At 38.1% G+C, this 24,713-nt stretch overlaps 1 protein-coding gene across 5 annotated transcripts in view; it reads right to left on the bottom strand.

The window, feature by feature from the left end:
* Positions 1 to 24,713, bottom strand: part of ZC3H13 (zinc finger CCCH-type containing 13) — a 126,545-nt gene that overhangs the window by 65,088 nt on the left and 36,744 nt on the right. For 3 of the 5 annotated variants that reach the window (XM_036296833.1, XM_036296834.1, XM_036296835.1), the window contains one exon: positions 23,423 to 23,620. The exons of the other annotated variants lie outside the window; for them this stretch is intronic. In XM_036296833.1, coding sequence (XP_036152726.1) covers positions 23,423 to 23,620 — 198 coding nt within the window. The remainder of the gene's footprint in view (positions 1 to 23,422; positions 23,621 to 24,713) is intronic. 5 annotated transcript variants of the gene reach the window in all.

Below are 24,713 nucleotides of genomic sequence, written 5' to 3' on the forward strand. Positions count from 1 at the left end.
TGGGAAACAGAGCTGCTTGAGACTAGGATCCTGGCCTCAGCACCACCCAGTCTGATCTCAGACGCATACCAGGACCCTGCAGCCACTGGGGACAGAGACCTGTGACCACAGCTACAGACCTGCGGACACCAAAAGTTCAGAAATCCCCGCGGCAGATCCATGAGTAACAGAGCCCATCCCCCCTTCTCTGCAGGCTTGCGGGCAGCGCCAGAGTAACTAACTGATAGACCCACTCCTTGCCGGGGCCTCAGTGCTCCAGGAACTTTAGCCTGGAAGTGCGCGAGCACCTTGGAACTGATCCTACGTGCACAGCCAGCTTCTGAGCCCTGGGCTGGAAGCAAATGCACGAACCCCAGGAACTGAGCCTAGGCGCACTGCCGGCTTCTGAGCCCTGGGCTGGGAGCAAACGCATGAACCCCAGGAACTGAGCCTAGGCGCACTGCCGGCTTCTGAGACCTGGGACTGGGAACAATCGCGCAAACACCGGGAATTTGTCCCACATATCACAGGCCCAGGGACTCCGATTCTCTGGGCAGGTGGCAGCACCAAGCACCAGTGACTTGACTGTGTTTCTTTTCACCTGCGCCTGAGATCCTGATTTCCTGTGCATTCATACTAAGAGCCATTGACTCCAATTCCTGGTGCAAGGGCACACAGGGACCCTGATTCTCAAGGCAAGGTCGCGCGAAGCAACAGAGACTCTGATACTGGATTCTGGGGAACTCTGACTCCTGGCGCACGCTAGGGGGCTCTGTTTTTCAACACGCTTGGGGGGGGGGGGAGGTGGGGGGTCTCTGTTTCAGCACGGTGCAGGCAGGGTCCCTGATACTAAGGGCGCATAACGAGGCCACATTGAGCGCTGACAACACTGACTCTGAGCGAGCCTGGTTCCCACCAACCCACAACAACCACACATCTTAGTGTCAGAGCTCTTCAGTGACACTAGGGTGGTGGGAGGCTCCCACTGCACACGGCCAAGGCCCACGCAACTCAACGTTTGAACCATCGGGAGATAATCAGAATGAAGAGACGAAACAACACCCAGAGAAAAGACAATGAGGAGTCACCAAGAAAGGACATTAATGAAGTTGAAGCATGCAACATGACAGAAAAAGAATTCAGAATAATGGTTGTACAATTCATTCACCAGATGGATGAGAAAATCAACAACCTATGCAAGAATCAGGAAGAAATGAAAAGTGATATAGCGACAATCAAAAACACCATGGAAAGTTTCAACAGCAGACTAGAAGAAGCAGAGGACCGAATTAGTGAATTAGAAGATAAGGCAGAGAAACAAGCTCAATCTGAACAGCAACTGGAGAAAAGAATTAAAAAGCAGGAGGAGAGCCTAAGGGAGCTTCGGGACAACATGAAACGAAGTAACATACGCATAATAGGGCTGCAAGAAGGACAAGAAGAGCAACAAGGATTAGAAAATCTATTTGAAGAAATAATGTCAGAAAACTTCCCTGATATGGGGAAGAAAAAAGTTACACAAGTACAGAGAGTCCCAGGCAAGATGAACCCCAAAAGACCCACACCAAGACAAGTCATAATAACGACAGCAAATGTACAAGACAAAGACAGAATCTTAAAGGCTGCAAGAGAGAAACAGAGAGTTACCTACAAAGGAACCCCCATCAGATTATCAAATGATTTCTCAACAGAAACACATCAGGCCAGAAAAGAATGGACAGAAATTTACAAAGTGATGCAAAGCAAAGGACTGAATCCAAGAATACTCTATCCAGCAAGGCTATCATTCAAAATTGAAGGGGAAATAAGAAGCTTCACAGACAAAAAAAAGGCTAAGGGAGTTTATCACCACCAAGCCAGCAATGCAAGAAATGCTAAAGGGACTGGTGTAAAAAGAAGAACTAAAAAGCCCAGAAAGAAAACAGCCACACACAAAAAAATAGAAATGGCTACAAACAAGTACCTTTCAATAATAACTTTAAACGTAAATGGACTAAATGGTCCAATCAAAAGACATCGAGTGGCTGAATGGATAAAAAAACATGACCCATATATTTGCTGTCTACAAGAGACCCACCTCATTAGAAGGGACTCACACAGACTGAAAGTGAAGGGATGGAAAAATATCTTTCAGGCAAATGGAAATGAAAAAAAAGCTGGGGTAGCAATACTTATATCAGACAAAATAGACCTCAAAGTGAAGGCCATAACAAGAGATAAGAAAGGCCACTTCATAATACTAAAGGGATCAATACAACGAGAGGATATAACCCTGATAAACATATATGCACCCAATGCAGGAGCACCCACATACATAAGAAAACTCCTGGAAGATATCAGGGGAGAGATCGACAACAATACAATCATAGTAGGGGACTTTAATACACCACTGACATCACTGGATAAATCCACTAGACAAAAACTCAGCAAAGAAACAGCAATCCTAAATGACTCACTAGATCAGATGGACTTAATTGACATCTTCAGAACACTTCACCCCAAAGCCACAAAATATACGTTCATCTCAAGTGCTCATGGGACATCTTCAAAAATAGACCACATATTGGGTCACAAACAAAGTCTCCCCAAATTCAAGAAGATTGAAATCATACCAAGCATCTTCTCAGACCACGAGGCCATAATATTAGAAATAAACTACAACAAAAACAACTCAAAATACTCAAACACTTGGAAGCTGAATAGCACGTTATTAAATATTGATTGGGTTACCAATGAGATCAAAGAAGAAATTAAAAACATCCTGGAAACTAATGACAATGAAAACACTACAATCCAAAACCTCTGGGACGCAATGAAAGCAGTCCTGAGAGGGAAGTTTATAGCTCTACAGGCCTATCTCAAAAAAAACAAAGAAAAAATGGTAGTAAATCATCTAAATCTACAGCTCAAAGAATTAGAAAGAGAGCAACAAGAAAAGCCCAGAGTGAGCAGAAGGAAGGAGATAATAAAGATTAGAGCAGAAATAAATGACATAGAGACCAAAAAAACAATACAGAAAATCAATGAAACCAAGAGCTGGTTCTTTGAAAGGATAAACAAGATTGACAAACCTCTAGCCAGGCTCACCAAGAAGCAAAGAGAAAGGACCCAAATCAACAAAATCAGAAATTATAGAGGTGAAATAACAATAGATCCCACAGAAATACAAATGATTGTTAATAAATACTATGGACAACTCTACTCCAACAAACTAGACAACCTGGAGGAAATGGACATATTCCTAGAAAAATACAACATTCCAAAACTTGATCAGGAAGAATCTAAAAATCTCAATAGGCCAATAACTATGGAAGAAATTGAAGCAGTCATCAAAAAGCTTCCAGCAAACAAAAGCCCAGGACCAGACGGCTTCACAGGGGAGTTTTACCAAACATTCAAGGAAGAACTAAAACCTATCCTCCTCAGACTACTACAAAAAATCCAAGAGGAAGGAACACTTCCAAGCTCATTCTATGAAGCCAGCGTCACCCTAATACCAAAACCAGGTAAAGACAACACAATGAAAGAGAATTACAGGCCAATATCCCTCATGAACATAGATGCCAAAATCCTCAACAAAATCTTAGCAAATCGGATCCAGCAGTACATCAGAAAGATCATACACCACGACCAAGTAGGATTTATCCCAGGGATGCAAGGATGGTACAATATCCACAAATCAATAAACGGGATACATCACATAAACAAATTGAAAGAAAAAAACCACATAGTCATATCAATTGATGCAGAAAAAGCGTTTGACAAAATTCAACACCCATTTTTGACAAAATCTCTCAGCAAGGTGGGAGTAGAAGGATCATACCTCAACATAATAAAAGCCATATATGACAAACCCACAGCCAACATCATAATCAATGGACAAAAACTAACACCATTTCCCCTAAGAACAGGAACAAGACAGGGATGCCCACTCTCACCACTCCTGTTCGACATAGTACTGGAAGTATTAGCCATTGCAATTAGACAAGAAGAAGAAATAAAAGGCATCCAAATTGAAAAAGAGGAAGTAAAACTGTCCTTATTTGCAGATGACATGATATTATACTTAAAAAACCCTAAAGACTCCATCAATAAACTATTAGACTTAATAAAAGAATTCGGCAATGTAGCAGGATACAAAATTAACGCCAAGAAATCTATGGCATTTCTATACACCAATAGTGAATGTGCAGAAAGAGAGACTAAAAAAGCACTCCCATTTACCATCTCACCAAAAAAATTAAGCTACCTAGGAATAAACTTAACTGAAGAGGTTAAAGACCTCTTCTCAGAAAACTACAGGACGCTGAAAAAAGAGATAGAGGAAGACATAAAGAGATGGAAGAACATACCATGTTCTTGGATTGGTAGAATCAACATCATCAAAATGTCCATACTGCCCAAAGCAATCTATAAATTCAACGCACTTCCCATTAAAATACCAATGGCATATTTCACAGACCTAGAACGTACTCTCCAAAAATTCATCTGGAATAAAAAACGACCTCCAGCGTTTTTTATAGCTGCAGCGATCCTGAGAAAGAACAAAGTAGGTGGGATCTCAATAGCAGATATCAAGCTGTATTACAAAGCCACTGTTCTCAAAACTGCCTGGTACTGGCACAAGAACAGGCATATAGATCAATGGAATAGAATAGAGAGCCCAGAAATCAGCCCCAACCAATACGCTTAATTAATATTTGACAAAGGAGGCAAGAACAAACAATGGAGCCAAGATTAGTCTCTTCAATAAATGCTGTTGGGAAAATTGGACAGATACATGCAAGAAAATGAAACTAGACCACCAACTTACACCATACACAAAAATAAACTCAAAATGGATAAAGGACTTAAATATACGACGGGAAACCATACAAATACTAGAAAAATCCAAAGGCAACAAAATCTCAGACATATGCTGAAGCAATTTCTTCACCGATACAGCTCCTAGGGCATTGGAAACTAAAGAGAAAATAAACTAATGGGACTACATCAAAATAAAAAGCTTCTGCACAGCAAAAGAAACCACCAACAAAACAACAAGAAAACCCACTGCGTGGGAAAACATATTTGCCAATGTCATATCTGATAAGGGCCTAATCTCTAAAATTCATAGGGAACTCATACAACTTAACAAAAGGAAGATAAACAATCCAATCAAAAAATGGGCAAAGGACCTAAATAGACACCTTTCAAAAGAGGACATTCAGAAAGCCAAGAGACATATGAAAACATGCTCAAAGTCACTAATCATCCGAGAGATGCAAATCAAAACAACAATGAGGTACCATCTCACACCTGTCAGACTGGCTATCATCAGCAAATCAACAAACGACAAGTGCTGGAGAGGATGTGGAGAAAAAGGAACACTTGTGCACTGCTGGTGGGAATGCAGACTGGTGCAGCCACTATGGAAGACAGCATGGAGTTTCCTCAAAAAACTACAAATGGAACTCCCATTTGACCCTGTGATCCCACTTCTAGGAATATATCCCAGGAAGCCAGAAACACCAATCAGAAAGGATATTTGCACCCCTATGTTCATAGCAGCACAATTCCCCATAGCTAAGATCTGGAAACAGCCTAAGTGCCCATCTGTAGATGAATGGATTAGAAAACTGTGGTACATCTACACGATGGAATACTATGCTGCTATAAAAAAGAAGGAACTCTTACCATTTGCAACAGCATGGATGGAACTGGAGAGCATTATGTTAAGTGAAATAAGCCAGTCAATGAAGGAAAAATACCACATGATGTCACTCATTTCTGGATAATAAAGACCATTATAAACTTATGAACAAAAATAGATACAGAGGCAGAGCTGCCTCGAACAGACTGTCAAACTACAGCAGGAAGGCCGGGAAGGGTGGGAGGGCAGGAGGGGGGTGGGTAAGAGATCAACCAAAGGACTTGTATGCATGCATATAAGCATAACCAATAGACATAAGACACTGGGGGGTAGGGGAGGCCAGGGGATTGTCAAGAGCTGGGGGGGCGGAGGGGGGGGGAGGAGACATATGTAATACTTTTTGTAATACTTTAAGCAATAATAAAAAAAAGAGAATAATTTACAGAAAATCAACAGTAGAGAAGATGAAGCAGAGAATAAAAAAAATGATTTTGAATAAAATGAAGAAAAAATACCCAATCAGAATAGCAAAAATAAGAATACAAACAATGAGGACAGTGTAAGAAGCCTCTGCGACAACTTCAAGCTTATCAACATATGCATCATGGGAGTGGCGGAAGAACAAGAGAGAGTAAGAAATTGAAAACTTATTTGGAAAAATAATGACAGAAAACTCCCCTAGCCTGGTGAAGGAAATAGACACACAAGTCCAGGAAGTGCAGAGATTCCCAAATAAGATGAATCCAAAAAGGATCACGCAAACACACATTAGAATTAAAATGGAAAAGGTTAATTACAAAGAAAGAATCTTAAAAGCAGCAAGAGAAATACAGTTATCTACAAGGCAGCTCCCATAAGACTTTCAGCTGATTTCTCATCAGAAACTTCGCAGTCCAGAAGGGACTGGCAAAATATATTTAAAGTGATGAAAAGCAAGGACCTACAAACATGATTACTCTATCCAGCAAAGCTATCACTTAGAATCAAAGGATATATAAAGAGCTTCCTAGACAAGAAAAAGCTAAAGGAGTTCATCACCACCAAACCAACATTACATGAAATGTTAAAAGGTCTTTAAGAAGAAAAAAAATTGTCAAAATATGAACAATAAATACATATCTACCAAAAACTGAATCTAAAAAACACCCAAAAAACAAAAACACCAAAATGAACAAGCAGAACAGAAGCACACTCACAGATACAGAGACTATTTTGAAGGTTGCCAAATGGAAGAGGGTTTAGGGGGAAGGAGTAAAAAAGGTGAAGGGATTAAGAAGTACAAGTTGGTTGTTACAGAACAGTCATGAGTATGTAAAGTATAGCACAGGGAATACAGTCAATAATAATGTAATAACTATGTACGGTATCGATGAGTATGAGATTAGGATGATCACTAAGTAAGTTATATTATGTCTAACCACTGGGGTATACACCAGAAAAATAATATAACATTGAAAAAAAAATGAGAAAATGTGAGTTTACTAAAGCTTTTAGTGCAGTTTAAAAATAATAGTCAATTGCCCAAATGGCATGGCTCACTGGTTGAGCATCAATCTATAAACCAGGAGATCTCAGTTCGATTCTGTCAGGGCACATGCCCAGGTTGTAGGCTTAATCCCCAGTAGGGAGCATGCCGGAAGCAGCTGACCAATGATACTCTCTCATCATTGATGTTTCTATCTCTCTCTCCCTCTTTCTTCCTCTCTGAAATCAATAAAAATATATTAAAAAAAATAAGTCACCCTTTGGAACTTTTTCAAGTAAAATAGATTTCGATATTCAGGTAATTATAATGAACTGATTAAAGAGAGAGAAAAAAAATTACCTACCCTGTTAATAGTATCATCTCATTTAAACACAAAATTCTGCTATCTACCATTTAGACTAAAGCGTATCACTAGTCATCAATGAAAACATATTTAACTAAATGTCCAGCAGAATGAGGTAACTTCTCTGATTAACTAATACCCATAAAGTTTTCCTTTGTTAAAGCCCTTGATATACTGATTAACTTTCTTGATCCAGCAAAGTATATAGGATACAGATTTTCACTGATAAAGAAAATATTACAGCTACACTAAACCATCAGTGTAACATCTACAATAGGATCATCTAGATGTAATAAGTTAAGTTTGGGATACTGAGATTCAATATTCCCCTCACAAGTAATTTTTCTGACTAAATATTCAATACGAACTTTCCTGCGAGTTTTAACTCCCCTAAAGCAAATTACAGAATAAAAATGATGTAGGTGAGAGAGAGAGAGAGGGGTGAAAATGGTGGCTGAATAGGCAGACGGGTCCTGCGCCTTTTCCCGGAGCAGACTGAAGGAGCAACTAAATTGGAGAGCGTCCATGAGGAATTGGTAAATTGGACACAGCTGGTGAGACAATTTGCAGCTGGAAGGGCAGAAAGCGCTTGGAGAATGGTAGGATCGGGGACTTGAGCTATAGAGAGACACACAACCACCAGGTCAAAATGGTCAGAAGGAAGCTGCACTGCACCAAGTCCGCGTCCCTTGGGGACAGGCCTAACATCCAACTGTGGAAAGGAAGTCCACAGGGCTACTTGTGGCTGGGGAATCTAGATCTAAGTCCACAGCTGCGAGAGGCTGTGTCCAGAAAGGCAGCCTGAAGACCTGCCCGAGCAGTGCATTGCCGGGAGAGAAACTCGCAGTCCCGTGGTTGTTTTGCCTTTGCTTTTATTCGCTAAATCCAGTTCATAGGAATTTTCAATTACAAAAACTCACACGAGTCTGCAGTGCCAGTGGAGGTGCAGATTTGTGGAGTCTGGGGAGGAGGCTGTGGAGGAAAGCAGGGCAGGGAGAGGTGACCAGGAATTTGGTCCTCAGATATTCATGACCTTCCAAACCTAAGCAGCCATTTTTCTACTGAAGAGCCAGCCTGACCCAGCAGCCTCAAGGCAGCTAATTCAGCCATACCCAGACTACACCTTGAGCTGTACAAACGAAACAAAGACTCTGTATAGTCCCAAAGAGCCCTTAGAGACTGGATTGAAGAAGGGCCATTCAGTCTGGACAGTGACACCCACCTAAAGCCCTGTCAGAAACAGACACTTGAGTGATTAAGGTTGACAGCAGGCAGACTTGCAAAGCGGGCAGATTTGACCTGCCTGCTTGCAACCAAGGCTGTGGAGACAGACACAGAGGAGCGGTGGATTGCTTGGAACCTAAATACAGTGCTAACAGGAAACTGAGAAATGGCAGACAGAACAGAAGAGTGGGGTCTTAAACCAGCCCCACTGGGCCAGTAAAACTTGGTTGAAGCAAATGACACTTGACTTTTTTTTCAATCTTTTATTAAAAAAAATTTTTGTTCATCTTTTATTGTATTACTTTTCTTCATTCTATTTTTATTTATTGTTATTTTATTTTTCCATCCTTTTCTTCACTTCTTTTACCTGTTTTCTCTTCTCCTGTCCCCACTTTAGTTTTTCTCTTACCTTTCTTTTAACCCTTTGTTAAAAATTGATCTTCTTTATCTGTTAGTGACCCATTATTATTATTATTGTAGTCTCTGTTGGCTTACTCATATATCTAATATCCTCTCCCCTGCTCCACGTCCATACACCCTTTTCTCTTTCTTCACTAGTCAGTTTTTTTCTATGCTTTTGTTTTCCCTCCCCTCTCTTACTCTCTTCTCCTAATTGTTTAATTAGTTTGACTCACTAAACTCAAGCCAATCTGCTCTTGCCTCTATTCTCCTTTTCCAAAAATAAGTGAATAGACAAATTTTTAAAAAATGTTGTTTTAGTTATTCTTTTTTTCTTTTCTTTTTAAGATTTTTTTAAAAATATATTTTATTGATTTTTTACAGAGAGGAAGGGAGAGAGATAGTTAGAAACATCGATGAGAAACATCGATCAGCTGCCTTCTGCACATCTCCCACTGGGGATGTGCCCGCAACCCAGGTACATGCCCTTGACCAGAATCGAACCTGGGACCTTTCAGTCCGCAGGCCGACGCTCTATCCACTGAGCCAAACTGGTTTCGGCTATTCTTTTTTTCTTATCCACTCATTCTCTTTCTACCTCCTCTATGTTAAACTGTGGTCCTTCCCCTATTCATTGAATTCCTCAACCCTACTTTCTGTATATAAACTCTGTCTCTACAGATTCTGTACACCCCCCCTGCCCCCGCCCCGCTTTTTTTTCTGGGCGATTGTTGTTTGTATTTTTCGGTTTATTTATTTGTTTTGTGGAGTTTTCTCCACACACACACACACACACACACACACATATACACACATACACACACATACATACACATACATACATATATTTATCCCCCCTCCGTTTTATTTTCTCTCTTACCTTTTTCCTTTTCTCGGTATCATTTTTGATCTTTCCTCTTTCCTAATTCTCTTTTCTCTGGTGGTCACTTTTATTGGGGTTATCGGTGTTGTGAGTACATTGTTGTTTTGTTCCCTTTGTGTTGTGTCTTGTTGAGTTTTATTTTGGGCTGTTTGGTCAAGATGGCAGAGTGCGACCCACATAACCAGACACCCTGAGAGGAAACTTCATCCACGAACGGGACAGTAACACTCAAGACCCAACTACACCAAGAGAACCCAAATATCCTAACAAGAGGCATCCCTAGAATACCTGGCCCAGAAGACCTGAGAGATTACACCACTGGGTCCCACAAAACATCTACTATATTAAGACAAACTCAAAAATATTTGGGTGACATAGAAGTTTGATCTAATACACAGAAACAACCACAAGAGAACAGCAAAAATGGGGAGACAAAGAAACAACCCCTTTATGAAAGAAAAGGTGGCATACCAGAAAAGGAAATAAATGAAATGGAGGTAAGCAATTTGTCAGAGAAAGAATTCAAAGCAATGGTTATAAGGATGCTGAAAATGATGGAAGATCAATTCAACAACACATGTAAGAATCAAGATGAAATGAAGAATGACATAGCTGCAATAAAGAACACAATGGAAAGCATCAAGAGTAGACTAGAAGAAGCTGAGGACTGCATCAGCAAGTTAGAAGACAAGGTAAAAAACACAACACTGAAGCAAAGCAGCAACCAGAAAAAAACAACACTTAAAAAGCAGGACCGCTTAAGGGAGCTTTGGGACAATACAAAATGAAACAACATCTGCATAATTGGGGTACCAGAAGAAGAGGAAGTTGAGCAAGGAATAAACCTGTCTGAAGAAATAATGACTGAAAACATCCCTGATTTGGGGAAGAAAAAACTCACCCAAGTCCAGGAAGCACACAGAGTTCCAAACAAGATGAACCCAAAAAGACCAAGACCAAGACATATCAGAATTAAAATGGCAAACATCAATGACAAAGAATCTTAAAGGTTGCCACAGAGAGAGACAGAAAGTTACCTACAAGGATCTCCCATTATACTATCAATTGATTTCTCAACAGGAACACATCAGGCCAGAAGGGAATGAAATGAAATATACAGTCATGCAAAGCAAGGGACTGAATCCAAGAATACTATAACCAGCCAGGCTATCATTCGAAATTGAAGGTGAAATCAGGAGTGTCACAGACAAAAAAAGTCTAAAGGAGTTCATTACCATCAAGCCAGAAATGCAAGAAATGCTAAAAGGATTGCTGTAAAAAGAGAAATAGGAAGGGAAGAAGGAACACAGGCATAAAGAATAAAAATGGCAAAAACAAGTACCTATCAATAATATCCTTAAACACATATGGATTAAATGTTCCAATCAAAAGACATAGGATAGCTAAATGGATAAGAAAACATGACCCATGTATCTGCTGTCTACAAGAGACCCACCTCAGAACAAAGGACTCACACAGACTGATAGTGAAGGGATGGAAAAAAATTATTCAGGCAAATGGGAAAAAAAAAGCTGGGGTAGCAAATACTTATATCTTACAAAATAGACCTCAAAGTGAAGGCCATCACATGAGATAAGGAGGTCCACTTCATAATACTAAAGGGAGCAATTCAACAAGAGGATATAACTCTGTTAAACATATATGCACCCAATACAGGAGCACCCAAATACATAAAAAAAGTCTGGAAGATATCAAGGGAGAGATAGACAGCAATACAATCATAGTAGGGGACTTTAATACCCCAATGACATCAATGGATAAATCCTCTAGACAAAAAATCAGCAATCCTAAATGAATCACTAGATCAGATGGAATTAACTGACATCTTCAGAATATTTCACCCCAAAGCTTCAGAATATACATTCTTCTCAGGTGCACATGGGACATTTTCAAAGACAAACCACATAATGGGACAAAGGCAAAGTCTCTTCAAATTCAAGACGACAGAAATCACATCAAGCATCTTCTCGAATCACAAAAGCATATAATTACAAAGCAACTACAATAAAAAGAATGAAAAAAATCAAGCACTTGGAGGCTAAATAGCATGCTATTAAATAATGATGGGGTTACCAAAGATATCAAAGAAGAAATAAAAAGCATCCTGGAAACAAATGACAATGAAAACACAACAATCCAAATCTATGGGACACAGTGAAAGCAGTCCCGAGAGGGAAGTTTATAGCTCTATAGGTCTACCTAATAAAAGAGAAACATGCAAATTAGCCATCCCTCCGCTATGCTCAAGCCACACCCACAAGCCAAACAGAATGACTATGCAAATTAACCCGACAAAGATGGCGGTTAATTTGCATATGCAGGTGTCAAGTGCCCCAGGAGGCGACTGCGGCTGCGGGCTCCTAGGACCACTGCCAGCCTGGAAGGTGAGGCCTGCCGTGCCAAGCCACACCCATGGGCTCTCAGGACCTTGCCGGAGGAGAGCAGAGTGGGCAGAGAGCGGGAGGTTTGGAGGACCTGACAGAGCAGGAGGCCACTAGGCATAGAGCCCAGCGAGAGAGAGAGAGGGCGGGTTGAAGGGCGTGGCTCCCTCTGTCACCCCAGTTTCCTCATTACAGCTGTGGAAACTGACAACAGGGAGGAGGAAGTCCCATCCCCACAGAATCAGCCAGAATCAGCCGTTGGTCAGACAGCTCTCAGCGGTCTGACAGCCAGGACTCTCATTCACCTGCATCTCACACCATGACAGTAGAGAGGTGGGACTATGTCTAAAGAACAACTGTTGATACAACGTAGCTCTGCGGCTGAAAGATGCTGGGGTTAACGACAGAAAATGTCTGCAGAGCAGCGTGCATCTGATCTTGAAAGAAGGCGGTGCCTGTGACAGGATGTATCTGAACACCAGTTATTGGAAAAATGTCGCTCTGATGCCGAAAAACACTGGCGTTATCAACAGAAAATGTCTAAAGACCAACGTGTCTTTGAAGTTGAAAGAAGGTGGTGGTGACGACAGAATATGTTGAAAGAACAGTCATCAACACATACTACCAATACTGGTAGGAACTGCCTTCTCAGCGAAAATGGAGTACATGAGGATGCAATTCTCGAACATAGTTGTGGTGGAATGACTGTTCGATGTGAATTTTGCCTATCACTAAATTTCTCTGATGAAAAACCATGCTATGGGAAATTTACTCGATGTTGTAGCAAAGCGAAAGTCTGTCCAAATGATATACGTTTTCCAGATTACCCGGCATATTTAAAAAGATTAATGACAAACGAAGATTCTGACAGCAAAAATTTCATGGAAAATATTCGTTTCATAAATAGTTCTTTTGCTTTTGCTTCCATGGGTGCAAATATTGCATCGCCATCAGGATATGGGCCATACTGTTTTAGAATACACAGACAAGTTTATCACCATACTGGAACTTTACATCCTTCGGATGGTGTTTCTCGGAAGTTTGCTCAACTTTATATTTTGGATATAGCTGAAGCTACAAGTAAAAGATTAGCAATGCCAGAAAACCAGGGCTGCTCAGAAAGACTCATGATCAACATCAACAACCTCATGCATGAAATAAATGAATTAACAAAATCGTACAAGATGCTACATGAGGTAGAAAAGGAAGCCCAATCTGAAGCAGCAGCAAAAGGTATTGCTCCCACCGAAGTAACAATGGCGATTAAATACGACCGTAACAGTGACCTGGGTAGATATAATTCTCCCTGTGTAACCGAGGTTGGTGTCATATTCGGAAACAAAGATGGAGAACCTCCTTTTGAAAGGGACTTGCTCATTCATTGTAAACCAGATCCCAGTAATCCAAGTGCCACTAAAATGAAACATCAATATCCCGTTTCCTACATTAGATGCAATGACATATCCTATTCTTTTCCCACATGGTGAAAAAGGCTAGGGAACAGATATTGCATTAAGACTCAGAGACAACAGTGTAATCGACAATAATACTAGACAAAATGTAAGGACACGAGTCACACAAATGCAGTATTATGGATTTCATCTCTCTGTGTGGGACACGTTCAATCCTATTTTAAATGCAGGATAATTAACTCAACAGTTTATCGTGGATTCGTATTCAAAAATGGAGGCCAATCGGATAAATTTCATCAAAGCAAACCAATCTAAGTTGAGAGTTGAAAAATATAGTGGTTTGATGGACTATCTCAAATCTAGATCTGAAAATGATAATGTGCCGATTGGTCAAATGATAATACTTCCATCATCTTCTGAAGGCAGTCCCAGAAATATGCAGCAGCAATATCAGGATGCTATGGCACTTGTAACAAAGTATGGCAAGCCCGATTTATTTGTAACCGTGACATGCAACCCCAAATGGGCAGATATTGCAAACAATTTACAATGTTGGCAAAAAGTTGAAAACAGACCTGACTTGGTAGCCAGAGTTTTTAATATTAAGCTGAATGCTCTTTTAAATGATATCTGTAAATTCCATTTATTTGGCAAAGTAATAGCTAAAATTCATGTCATTGAATTTCAGAAACGCTCACATATTATTGATATTAGATAGTGAGTCCAAATTACGTTCCTCTAATTAATTCCCTTTCAATGTGCATGAATTTTGTGCACCAGGCTACTACTAAATTATCAGACGCTACAACTTAAAGAATTAGAAAGAGAGCACAAGAAAAGCCCAGCGTAAGCAGAAGATAGGAAGTAGATGACATAGAGACCAAAAAGAAAAAAAAACACCCAATATAAAAGATCAATAAAGCCAAGAGCTGGTTCTTTGAAAGGATAAATAAGATTGAGGAACCTCTAGCCAGGCTCACTAAGAAACAAAGAGAGAGGACCCAAATAAACAAAATCAGAAATGAAAGAGTTAAAGTAACAACCGACTCCATAGACATACAAAGAACTGTAAAAAAATAGTACAAAAAACTCTACTCCAACAAACTGGACAACCTTGACGAAAAGGACATATTCCTAGAAAAGTACAAGCTTCCAAAACTCAATCAGGAAGAATAAAAAAATCTGAATAGGCTGATACTACCAATGAAATTGAAGCAGTAATCAAAAAACTTCCAAAAATCAAAGGCCCTCTTCTGGATGGCTGCAGAGGAGATTTTTTTTTTTTTTTTTTTTAATATATTTCATTGTGCCTTTACAGAGAGGAAGGGAGAGAGATAGAGAGGTAGAAACATCAATGAGAAACAGTGATCAGCTGCCTCCTGCACACCTCCTATTGGGGATGTGCCCGCAACCAAGGTACATGCCCTTGACCGGAATTGAACCTGGGACCTTTCAGTCCGCAGGCCAACGCTCCATCCCCTGAGCCAAACTGGTTAGGGCTTCACAGGAGATTTTTACCAAACATTCAAAGATGAAATAAAACCTACCCTCCTCAGACTATTCCAAAAATTCAAGAGAAAGGCACACTTCCAAGCTCTTTTTATGAAGCCAGCATTACCCTAACCCACAAACCAGATAAAGAGACTTGAAAGAAAGAGAAATACAGGCCAATATCCTTGATGAACATAGATGCTAAAATCCTTAACAAAATTCTAGCAAATCAGATCCAGCATTATATTAGAAAGATCACACACCACGACCAAGTGGGATTTATTCCAGGGATGCAAGGCTGGTACACTATTTGCAATTCAATAATAAACGTTATACATCACTGAAACAAATTGAGAGACAAAAATCACAAAATCATAGCAATTGACACAGAAAAAGCATTTGACAAAATCCAACACCCATTCCTGATAAAAAACTCTCAGCAAATTGGGATTAGAGGGATCATACCTCAACATAATAAAAGCCTTATATGAGAAATCAAAGCTAACATCATACTCAATGGGCAAAAACTAAATTCTAAAAACAGGAACAAGACAGGGATGCCCACTTTTACAACTCCGGTTCGACATAGTACTGGAAGTGCTAGCCACAGAGATTAGACAAGAAGAGATAAAAGACATCCAAATTGAAAAAGAAATAGTAAAACTGTCATTATTTGCAGATGACATGATATTGTACATTGAAAACCCTAAAGACACCATCAAAAAACTACTAGACATAATAAATGAATTTGGTACTGTAGCAGGAAACAAAATTAACACCCAGAAATCTACGGCTTTTTAATACACCAATAATGAACTCATAGAAAGAGAAACTGAAAAAACAATCCCATTTACCATTGCAACAAAAAAAGATACTGAGGAATAAACCTAACTAAGGAGGTAAAAGACTTGTACTCAGAAAACTACAGGATGCTGAAAAAAGAGATAGAGGAAGACATAAACAAATGGAAGAACATACTGTGTTCATGGATTGGTAGAATCAACATCATTAAAATGTCCATACTACCCAAAACAATCTATAGATTCAATGTACTCCCCATTAAAATACCAACGGTATATTTCACAAACCTAGAACAAACTCTCCAAAAATTCAGCTGGAATAAAAAAAGACCTCGAATAGCCACAGCAATCCTGAGAAAGAACAAAGTAGGAGGGATCTCAATACCAGACATGGAGCTGTATTACAAAGCCACTGTTCTCAACACTGCCTGGTACTGGCACTAGAACAGACATATAGACCAATGGAATAGAATAGAGAGCCCAGAAATAGACCCGAACCACTATGCTCAATTAATATTTGACAAAGGAGGCAAGAGCATACAATGGAGTCAAGACAGTCTCTTTAATAAATGGTGTTGGGAAAATTGGATAGAGACATGCAAAAAAATGAAACTAGATCATCAACTTACACCATACACAAAAATAAACTCAAAATGGATAGAGGACTTAAACGTAAGATGGGAAACCATAAAAATCTTAGAAGATTCTATAGGCAGAAAAATAACAGACATATGTTGTAGCAATATCTTTACCAATACAGCTCCTAGGACAATGGAAACTAAGGATAATATAAACAAATGGGACTACATCAAAATAAAAAGCTTCTACACAGCAAAAGAAACCATCAACAAAACAACAAGAAAGCCCACTAAATGGGAGAACATATTTGCCAACGTTATACCCGACAAGGGTTTAATCTCCAAAATTTATAGAAAACTCATACAACTTAACACATTGCGTACCGCATAGAAATCTCTAAGACATACGCCAGGGACCGCATGTTTTTGGGCAAACTGCACGTTATTTAAATCATCATAATGCACTTTAGGTGTTTTTCAATAATTATAACATTTTTATTTACAAAAACAACAATTAAAGTTCCTAGTACTTTTTTAACTTATGGTACTGCGTAAAACATTTTCCTCTATGAAGAGGGACCAAACAAAATTTACATAAGTATCTAGATTCACTCCTTTTTCCATGGGCGTGAAAAACGAGAACACTCGTGAGCGGTCCTTAACAGATGGTGCGCGAAACACGAGAAAACTCCTGAGCGGTACGAAATGTGTTAACAAAAGGAAGCGAAACAATCCAATCAAAAAATGAGCAAAGGACCTAAATAGACACTTTTTGAAAGATGACATACAGAAGGCCAAGAGACCTATGAAAACATGCTCTAAGTCACTAATCAACTGAGAGATGCAAATCGAAACCACAATGAGGTACCGTTTCATACCTGTCAGAATGGCTAGCATCAACAAATTGATAATCGACAAGTGCTGGCAAGGCTGTGGAGAAAAAGGAACTCTCGTGTATTGGTATTGGAATGCAAACTGGTGCAGCCACTGTGGAAAACAGTATGGAGTTTCCTCAAAAAATTAAAAATGGAACTCCTATTTGACCCAGTAATCCCACTTCTAGGAATATATCCCAAGAAATCAGAAACATCAATCAGAAAGGATACAGGCACCCCTATGTTCATAGCAGCACAATTTACAATAGGTAAGATTTGGAAACAGCCTAAGTGCCCATCAGCAGATGAGTGGGTTAAAAAACTGTGGTACATCTAAACAATGCAATACTATGCTGCTGTAAAAAATAAGGAACTCTTATAATTTGCAACTAGGTGGACCTGGAGAGCATTATGCTAAGTGAAATAAGCTAGTCGGAGAAAGATTAAATATCACATGATCTCACTCATTTGTGGAATATAAACAACAATAAAAACTGATGAACAAAAATAGATCCAGAGACATAGAAGCATCGAACAGTCTGTTCAACCTCATAGGGAAGGCTGAGGGTGGGGAGGAGATGTAAGAGAACCACCAAAGGACTTCTATGCATGCATATAATCATATCGCATGGACACAGACAGCAGGGGGATCAGGGCTTGTGCTGGTGGGTGGGAGTGGATGGGGAGAGGTCAATGGGGAAAAAAAACCCCATATGTAATACTTTAATAAATAATTTAAATTAAAAACAAAGAAAGAAAACACACAATAATCTCCACAAAAAAATGATTCAGGTGAGTTCTAGATAAGATTTTACTATTTTCTACTCAGAGTAGGTTACTAAAAGTTTTTTTTTTAAATTATGGGAAACTGCTACATTTTCTAAAAGCAGAGTAACAAAATAAGTCCATACGGCTTTTATTTTATAAACCAGTGGCATTCAGGTTTTGATCAATACTAGATAAATAATTCAGAGCTGAGTAAATTCTACTGTTCAAACTGAAAGACATTAATAAATATGCGTTTAATAACTGTGGCCTCCACACTATTCACTTCAAAAGCAACTACACGACAGATTTCAGTGTTATTCTAGTTAACAAACGTTCTGGGAACAGAATATATTCTTTTTTTATTTTTAAATTTTTATTTATTAATATTTTTCAATCCCCACTTGATATTTTTTCCATATATATATTTTTAGAGAGTGGAGGGGAGGGAAGAGGGTGCATGGGGCCGGGGATCGAGCCTCCAATGGAGGCACATGTCCTTGAGTAGAATTGAATTTGCAACTCTTTGGTCCCTGGCACATGCTCTAACCACTGAAGAAACCAGCCAGGGCCAGAATAAATTTTTAACAAAATTAATGTGGCCAATGTAGATTTCTGAGGATAATACTCAAATCCTGGGTGGCAGATTAGTGACAGAGGCCTAAGGAATGTTAAAGAATTTTAAAAAAATTTTTGGAGGGGGAAATCATAAATTTTGCTTGGAAACTTATAGGTACCTCCCTCACCAAAACACAGGGGCAAAATTTTACCTGAATATCAAGAAATTTGCAGAATACTAAAATCCACCAATGGATCTGAGGTTATCAGCCCGATCTAAAAGGGTGTAGAACTGAGACACAGAAGACAGGGACTTAATGAGTCATGTGGTTTTCTTGCATCATTTGTCCCACGTGAATGCATACTTTTCTAGTAACTCAATAGGAAACCACTGAAACAATCCTCCCATATTAAGTAGGCCTTGCAAGTCTTACTTGGAAGGAAGGGAAAAAATCCATATTAAAAAATATATTATTTTACACACACACAGTATTACATTATTACTGTTATTACTTCCACACACATTATTACTGTTATTACAAGTAACAAAGCTTCTGACATTTCATTGCTGCATCATCAGCTTTCAGAACAGAACCTATACCACATATTAGGTATTCAATTACTATTGGACAAATAGATAAATTAGCATACAATAAGTCCTCACTTAATATCACTGATAGGTTTCTTAACTTTAAGTAAAACAATGTAAACAAGAAGAACTTTACCACAGGCTAAATGATATAAACAGTTAAGTTTCTATGGCAACTCATCAATGTTGTAACAAAATGATGTTGAGAATCTGCTGTACTTTTATTTGAAAACACATCTAGATATAATAACATCTAAATTAATTTTAATGGGAAATTTTATCCAAAAGGAATTTACATACCCCATCAATATGAAAGCAAATGACAAAGATTCTGAATACAGTGTTTGGTTTTAGAATTAATAAATTCTTTATTCACATTGATGGAGAAAAATTAAACAGATCTTAAAAAAATCCTGGAGCCCTATCTGGTTTGGCTCAGTGGATAGAGCGTCAGCGTATGGACTGAAGGGTCCCTGGTTCCATTTAGGTCAAGGGCACATGTCCGAGTTGCAGGCTCCATCCCCAGTAGGGGGCGTGCAGGAGGCAGCCAATCAATGATACTCTCTCATCATTGATGTTTCTATCTCTTTCTCCCTCTCCCTTCCTCTCTGAAATCAATAAAAATATATTTAAAAAAAAAATCCTGGAAATTGCCCAGCCGGCATGGCTCGGTATTTGGGTGTCAACTTATAAACATATAAAATAAAAGCCAAATGGACTTATTTTGTTACTTTGGTTGGAGTTCGGTCATGGCACATGCCTGGGTTGTGAGCTTGATCCTCAGTGTGGGGCATACAGGAGGCAGCCAATCAATGATTCTCTCTCAACATTGATGTTTCTATCTATCTCCCTATCCCTTCCTCTCTGAAATCAATAAAAATATAGTAAAAAAACAACAACCTGGAAATTAAAATTAATTTATCTGAAATGAAAATGCAATTTTTCAACTTTGTCATGTATGATGTTAGAATTCCAGTGCAAGTCAGGTACCCATGCAGTTCTTCAGTTCTCCTAACTCTGCTGTTTCTTTCCTTAGACAAAAGAAATAAACCAAGTTCAGCCTTTTCTATATACCGAGTAAAATCTGAGTCCTAGGCATTCTTTGTTGCTCCTGGTAAAACAATGTATAATAAGACGAATTCTACCACAGGCTAAATGATATAAACAAATACTAAGTTCCTATGGCACCTCATCAATGTTATAATAAAATGATGCTGAGAATCTGCTGTACTTTTATTTGAAAACACATCTAGATATAATAACATCTAAATTAATTTTAACAGGCAATTATTGGACAGCCAGAAAGAAAAACTGGAAAATGAACAATCAACCTCAATTCCTCCTAATACAAAATGTGTTATCATTTCAATGATGAACTATGAAGGGACATATGTTAAGAACCACCTCTCAGAAATTTCTGGGTCACAATAACAAAATAAGAACACCAAGAACCATCAGAGAAGAATAAAAACTTCTTAAACTGTAAGTCAACAAGAACATTTAACATAATTTATATCTGATTTACATGTCATTTTCAAAACATACCTATTGGATTGAATAAAATACAATGTATATTTTAGGAAATTATGTTCAGGAATTGTGGATGTGCCAGTTAACCACTTTCTTATTGCTCCAGTAAAACACAATGATGCCAGATCCTAGCAACAGCTGAAAGAATCATTCTGGTTCTTCTAAGTCACCACAGGAGACAGGAAAAAAAAATTTGATTTATCTAAATAAGTTAGATAACATCTCTTATGAAGACAAAGAAAGGATTAAGATTATCACCAAAATATATTTTTGGGAAATTACTGGGTTTTGGCGAACTTACAAAATTATAATAACTACTTACTAGGTAGATAATTTATTCTTAATATTACAAATACCATTTCACAGAGCTTTCCGGATAAAGGGCCAGATAATACTGGTTTTACCCTAATGATCTTGTTACTTAATAACATGAGGCATCTCACAGGTGTAGCAGAGACTGCAATGTCTTATCCCAACACATATTCTCTCCTTGCTTTTTAGTAACCCCAATTTTACTTGGTTGAGATATACGCCCAGCTAAAGGATTACGTTTCCAAGATGCCCTCATAGCTAGATGTAACCATGTGACTAAATTCTGGCCAATAGGATGTAAGAAGAAATAATGTGTGAGACTTCTAGGAAGGTTAAGGTTTTCTTCCTTTAATTTTTCCTATTGCCTGGAATATGGATGTAAAGGCTACAGTGTTAACAGTCATATTTAACCATGAGATATCTAACCTTTTGCTTAAAAAGTAAGCATGCATAAGGAATCCAGTGTCATGACATTGAGGAATAGTCTATCAGTCTCAGACCCACCTCCCTCTGACCTTCTTTAAATGAGACAATAAATCACAATTTATGATTCCCAACCTTTGCTGAACACTGGAATTCTAGTGATCCAGATTTTAAAAATCTGGATACTGATGTAGCAACCCATACTAAATAAATTAGAATACCTGGGGAGTGGAATTAGGTATCAATACATATTAAAGACACTCAGGTGATTCCAATGTGCAGCAAAGTTTGGGCATGAATCCTTATTTCTAAAAGCTGATTCTAAATCTAACAATACTGCATTAGTAACAGAAAAAGAAGAACAAAAATTACAAAAACTAAATAATTTTATGGCAACATTCGATTAAGTATTAGTTTAAGTGAAAACCTGCAAATGGAAAGGCATATTTAAATATTACTATGTGGTAAATTATTACTGAAGTACAAAGATAAAGAGTATATTTATTGAGCACTGCTCATATTTTTAAGCTTTATCTCATTTAATTCTCACCTCAACCCTATGAGGCAGTATCATGCATATTTTACAGTAGAATAAATAGAGGCTCTGAGAAAACAAATACCTTACTCAGGGTCTCACATCAAGTAACTGGCAGAGCCAAGATACTAGTTCCTGTTTGTGCAAATTTAAGGTTTGTGCATTTTCTATTACACTGTAACTCAAAAAGAAGAGAGACTAAGAGGTCTCTAGAGTTATATATTTTCTTGAGGAAATATTAGTTTCATGAAAGAATTTGAAAATGAATTTAAAATATTAATAAGGATAAAATATCCCTATCCAATCTGTAAACATTTCATAAATCTTGTGAACCAGAAGATCAACATACTAAACCCATATTCATAATAGCACTATTCACAATAGCCGTGAGACAGAAGTGATCCATATGTCCATCGAGAGATGAATGGATAAACAAATTTGGTATATACGACAATGAAATATCACTCAGCTTAAAAAAGGAAGGCAATCCTGTCACACACTTCAGCATGGATGAACTGCTAAGACATTACGCTAAGCCAGTCACAAAAAGACAAAATTATTCCATTTATATGAAGTATCTAACGTGGTTAAATTAATAGAAATAGGAAGCAGAATAGTGGTTACTAGGGGCTGAGAAGTTGAGAGCAAGGAGAGAGGGAAAGGGAGTTTTTTTTAATGGGTCTAGAGTAGCGGTTCTCAACCTGTGGGTCGCGACCCCTTGGGCGGTCGAACGACCCTTTCACAGTGGTCGCCTAAGACCATCCTGCATATCAGGTATTTACATTACGATTCATAACAGTAGCAACATTACAGTTATGAAGTAGCAATGAAAATAATTATGGTTGGGTCACAACATGAGGAACTGTATTTAAAGGGCCAGAAGGTTGAGAACCACTGGTCTAGAGTTTCAGATTTGCAAGATGAAAAAGTTCTGGAGATGTGTTTCATGACAATGTGAATATAGTTAACATTACTGAACTGTATACTTAAAAATGAAGAGAGGAAATTGTTTTTTTTTAATCACAATAAAAAAATTTTAAGTTAATATTTACTGAATTATCCATAACTCAACATGGGAATTATTAAGTATACATAAACAGTTTAATACCACTAAAAAATCCATTACAATAATGCCTAAGAGCTCCTGAATAAGTATTTTAGATTCTACAAAAAGTAAGGGTGTCAACAATTCAGAATCCTCCTTACCTGGGCTTGTCTCTTTTTTCTCTTTGTCTTTCAAAATCCCGTCCTCTGTCCTTTCCATCTCTTGGTTTTTCTTCTATCCTATCTTTTACTTTATACTTTTCTTTATATTTTTTTCCCAGAGCAATATCTTCCTGTAAAGGAGGGGGTGGACTAGGAGTGCGAGGTCCTTTCTTTTTACTTTGGTTGGTTTTTGAGTTCCTGAAGATAACACAAAGTTATCATTAGAGATCCAAATACTTTTGGAAGGTCTAATGGATTTTTTTTTTTTCATTTTAACAAAGCACATTTTAAAAATGGTGGCATTCCTTTCAATAAATTGCCTTTGAATATTTTTTATATTGGTAATCAATATCTAGAAAAAACCCAGAAATGAGCAAAGAAATAATTTACTTGTTATTTATATCATTAATAATACTTATTAAATAATTTACAGGGTAAGTGTCTAAGACAGAGGTAGAGTAGGAAGAGATTCAGGAAAAGGTAAAATGTAAAATAAAACAATTGCATGAACTGGAGGTTGTTGTTTTTTTAAGCTTATATAGAAAAGTAGATGAAGAAAGTAAAAATCACCTATAGTTCTATGTAACCCAAGGATCACCACTGTTAAAACCTTGGATATATGTTCACACTATTTCCATGTCTCTTTACCTCCCTCCCCTGCCACACACAACCCTACTTTTTGTACTAAATTTGTATATTTAGTACAAAAAGGTTTTTTTTGTACTAAATATAACATGGGTATCTTTCTATAACAAAATGTAGATTTAGATAATTATTATTATTTTTTTAAAATATATTTTATTGATTTTTTACAGAGAGGAAGGGAGAGGGATAGAGAGTTAGAAACATCGATGAGAGAGAAACATCGACCAGCTGCCTCCTGCACACCTCCTACGGGGATGTGCCCACAACCAAGGTACATGCCACTGACCGGAATCGAACCCGGGACCTTTCAGTCCGCAGGCCAACGCTCTATCCACTGAGCCAAACCGGCTTGGCGATTTAGATAATTATTATTATAGATTGTACAGAACCTCCTTGTATACATATATTTTATAACTTCTTTTAAAAATTACATGTTGATAGCTTTTAAATGGCTTCTATGTTTTTATCATTTCAAAGAACACACAATTACATAAACTATAAATGAAATCTTAAGCACTGTTAGTAAACATTTAAATCTTTGAGTCTTTTTTTACAACATTTAAATTATAAAGACAGTCCTCTAAAATTCTGGGATTTTGTCTTTCATATTTAATCTACTTAGACTTAATTTGGGGGTATAGCTTGT

This window comes from Myotis myotis, unplaced genomic scaffold (genome assembly GCF_014108235.1).
Source record: "Myotis myotis isolate mMyoMyo1 unplaced genomic scaffold, mMyoMyo1.p scaffold_m19_p_3, whole genome shotgun sequence".
NCBI lineage: Eukaryota > Metazoa > Chordata > Mammalia > Chiroptera > Vespertilionidae > Myotis > Myotis myotis.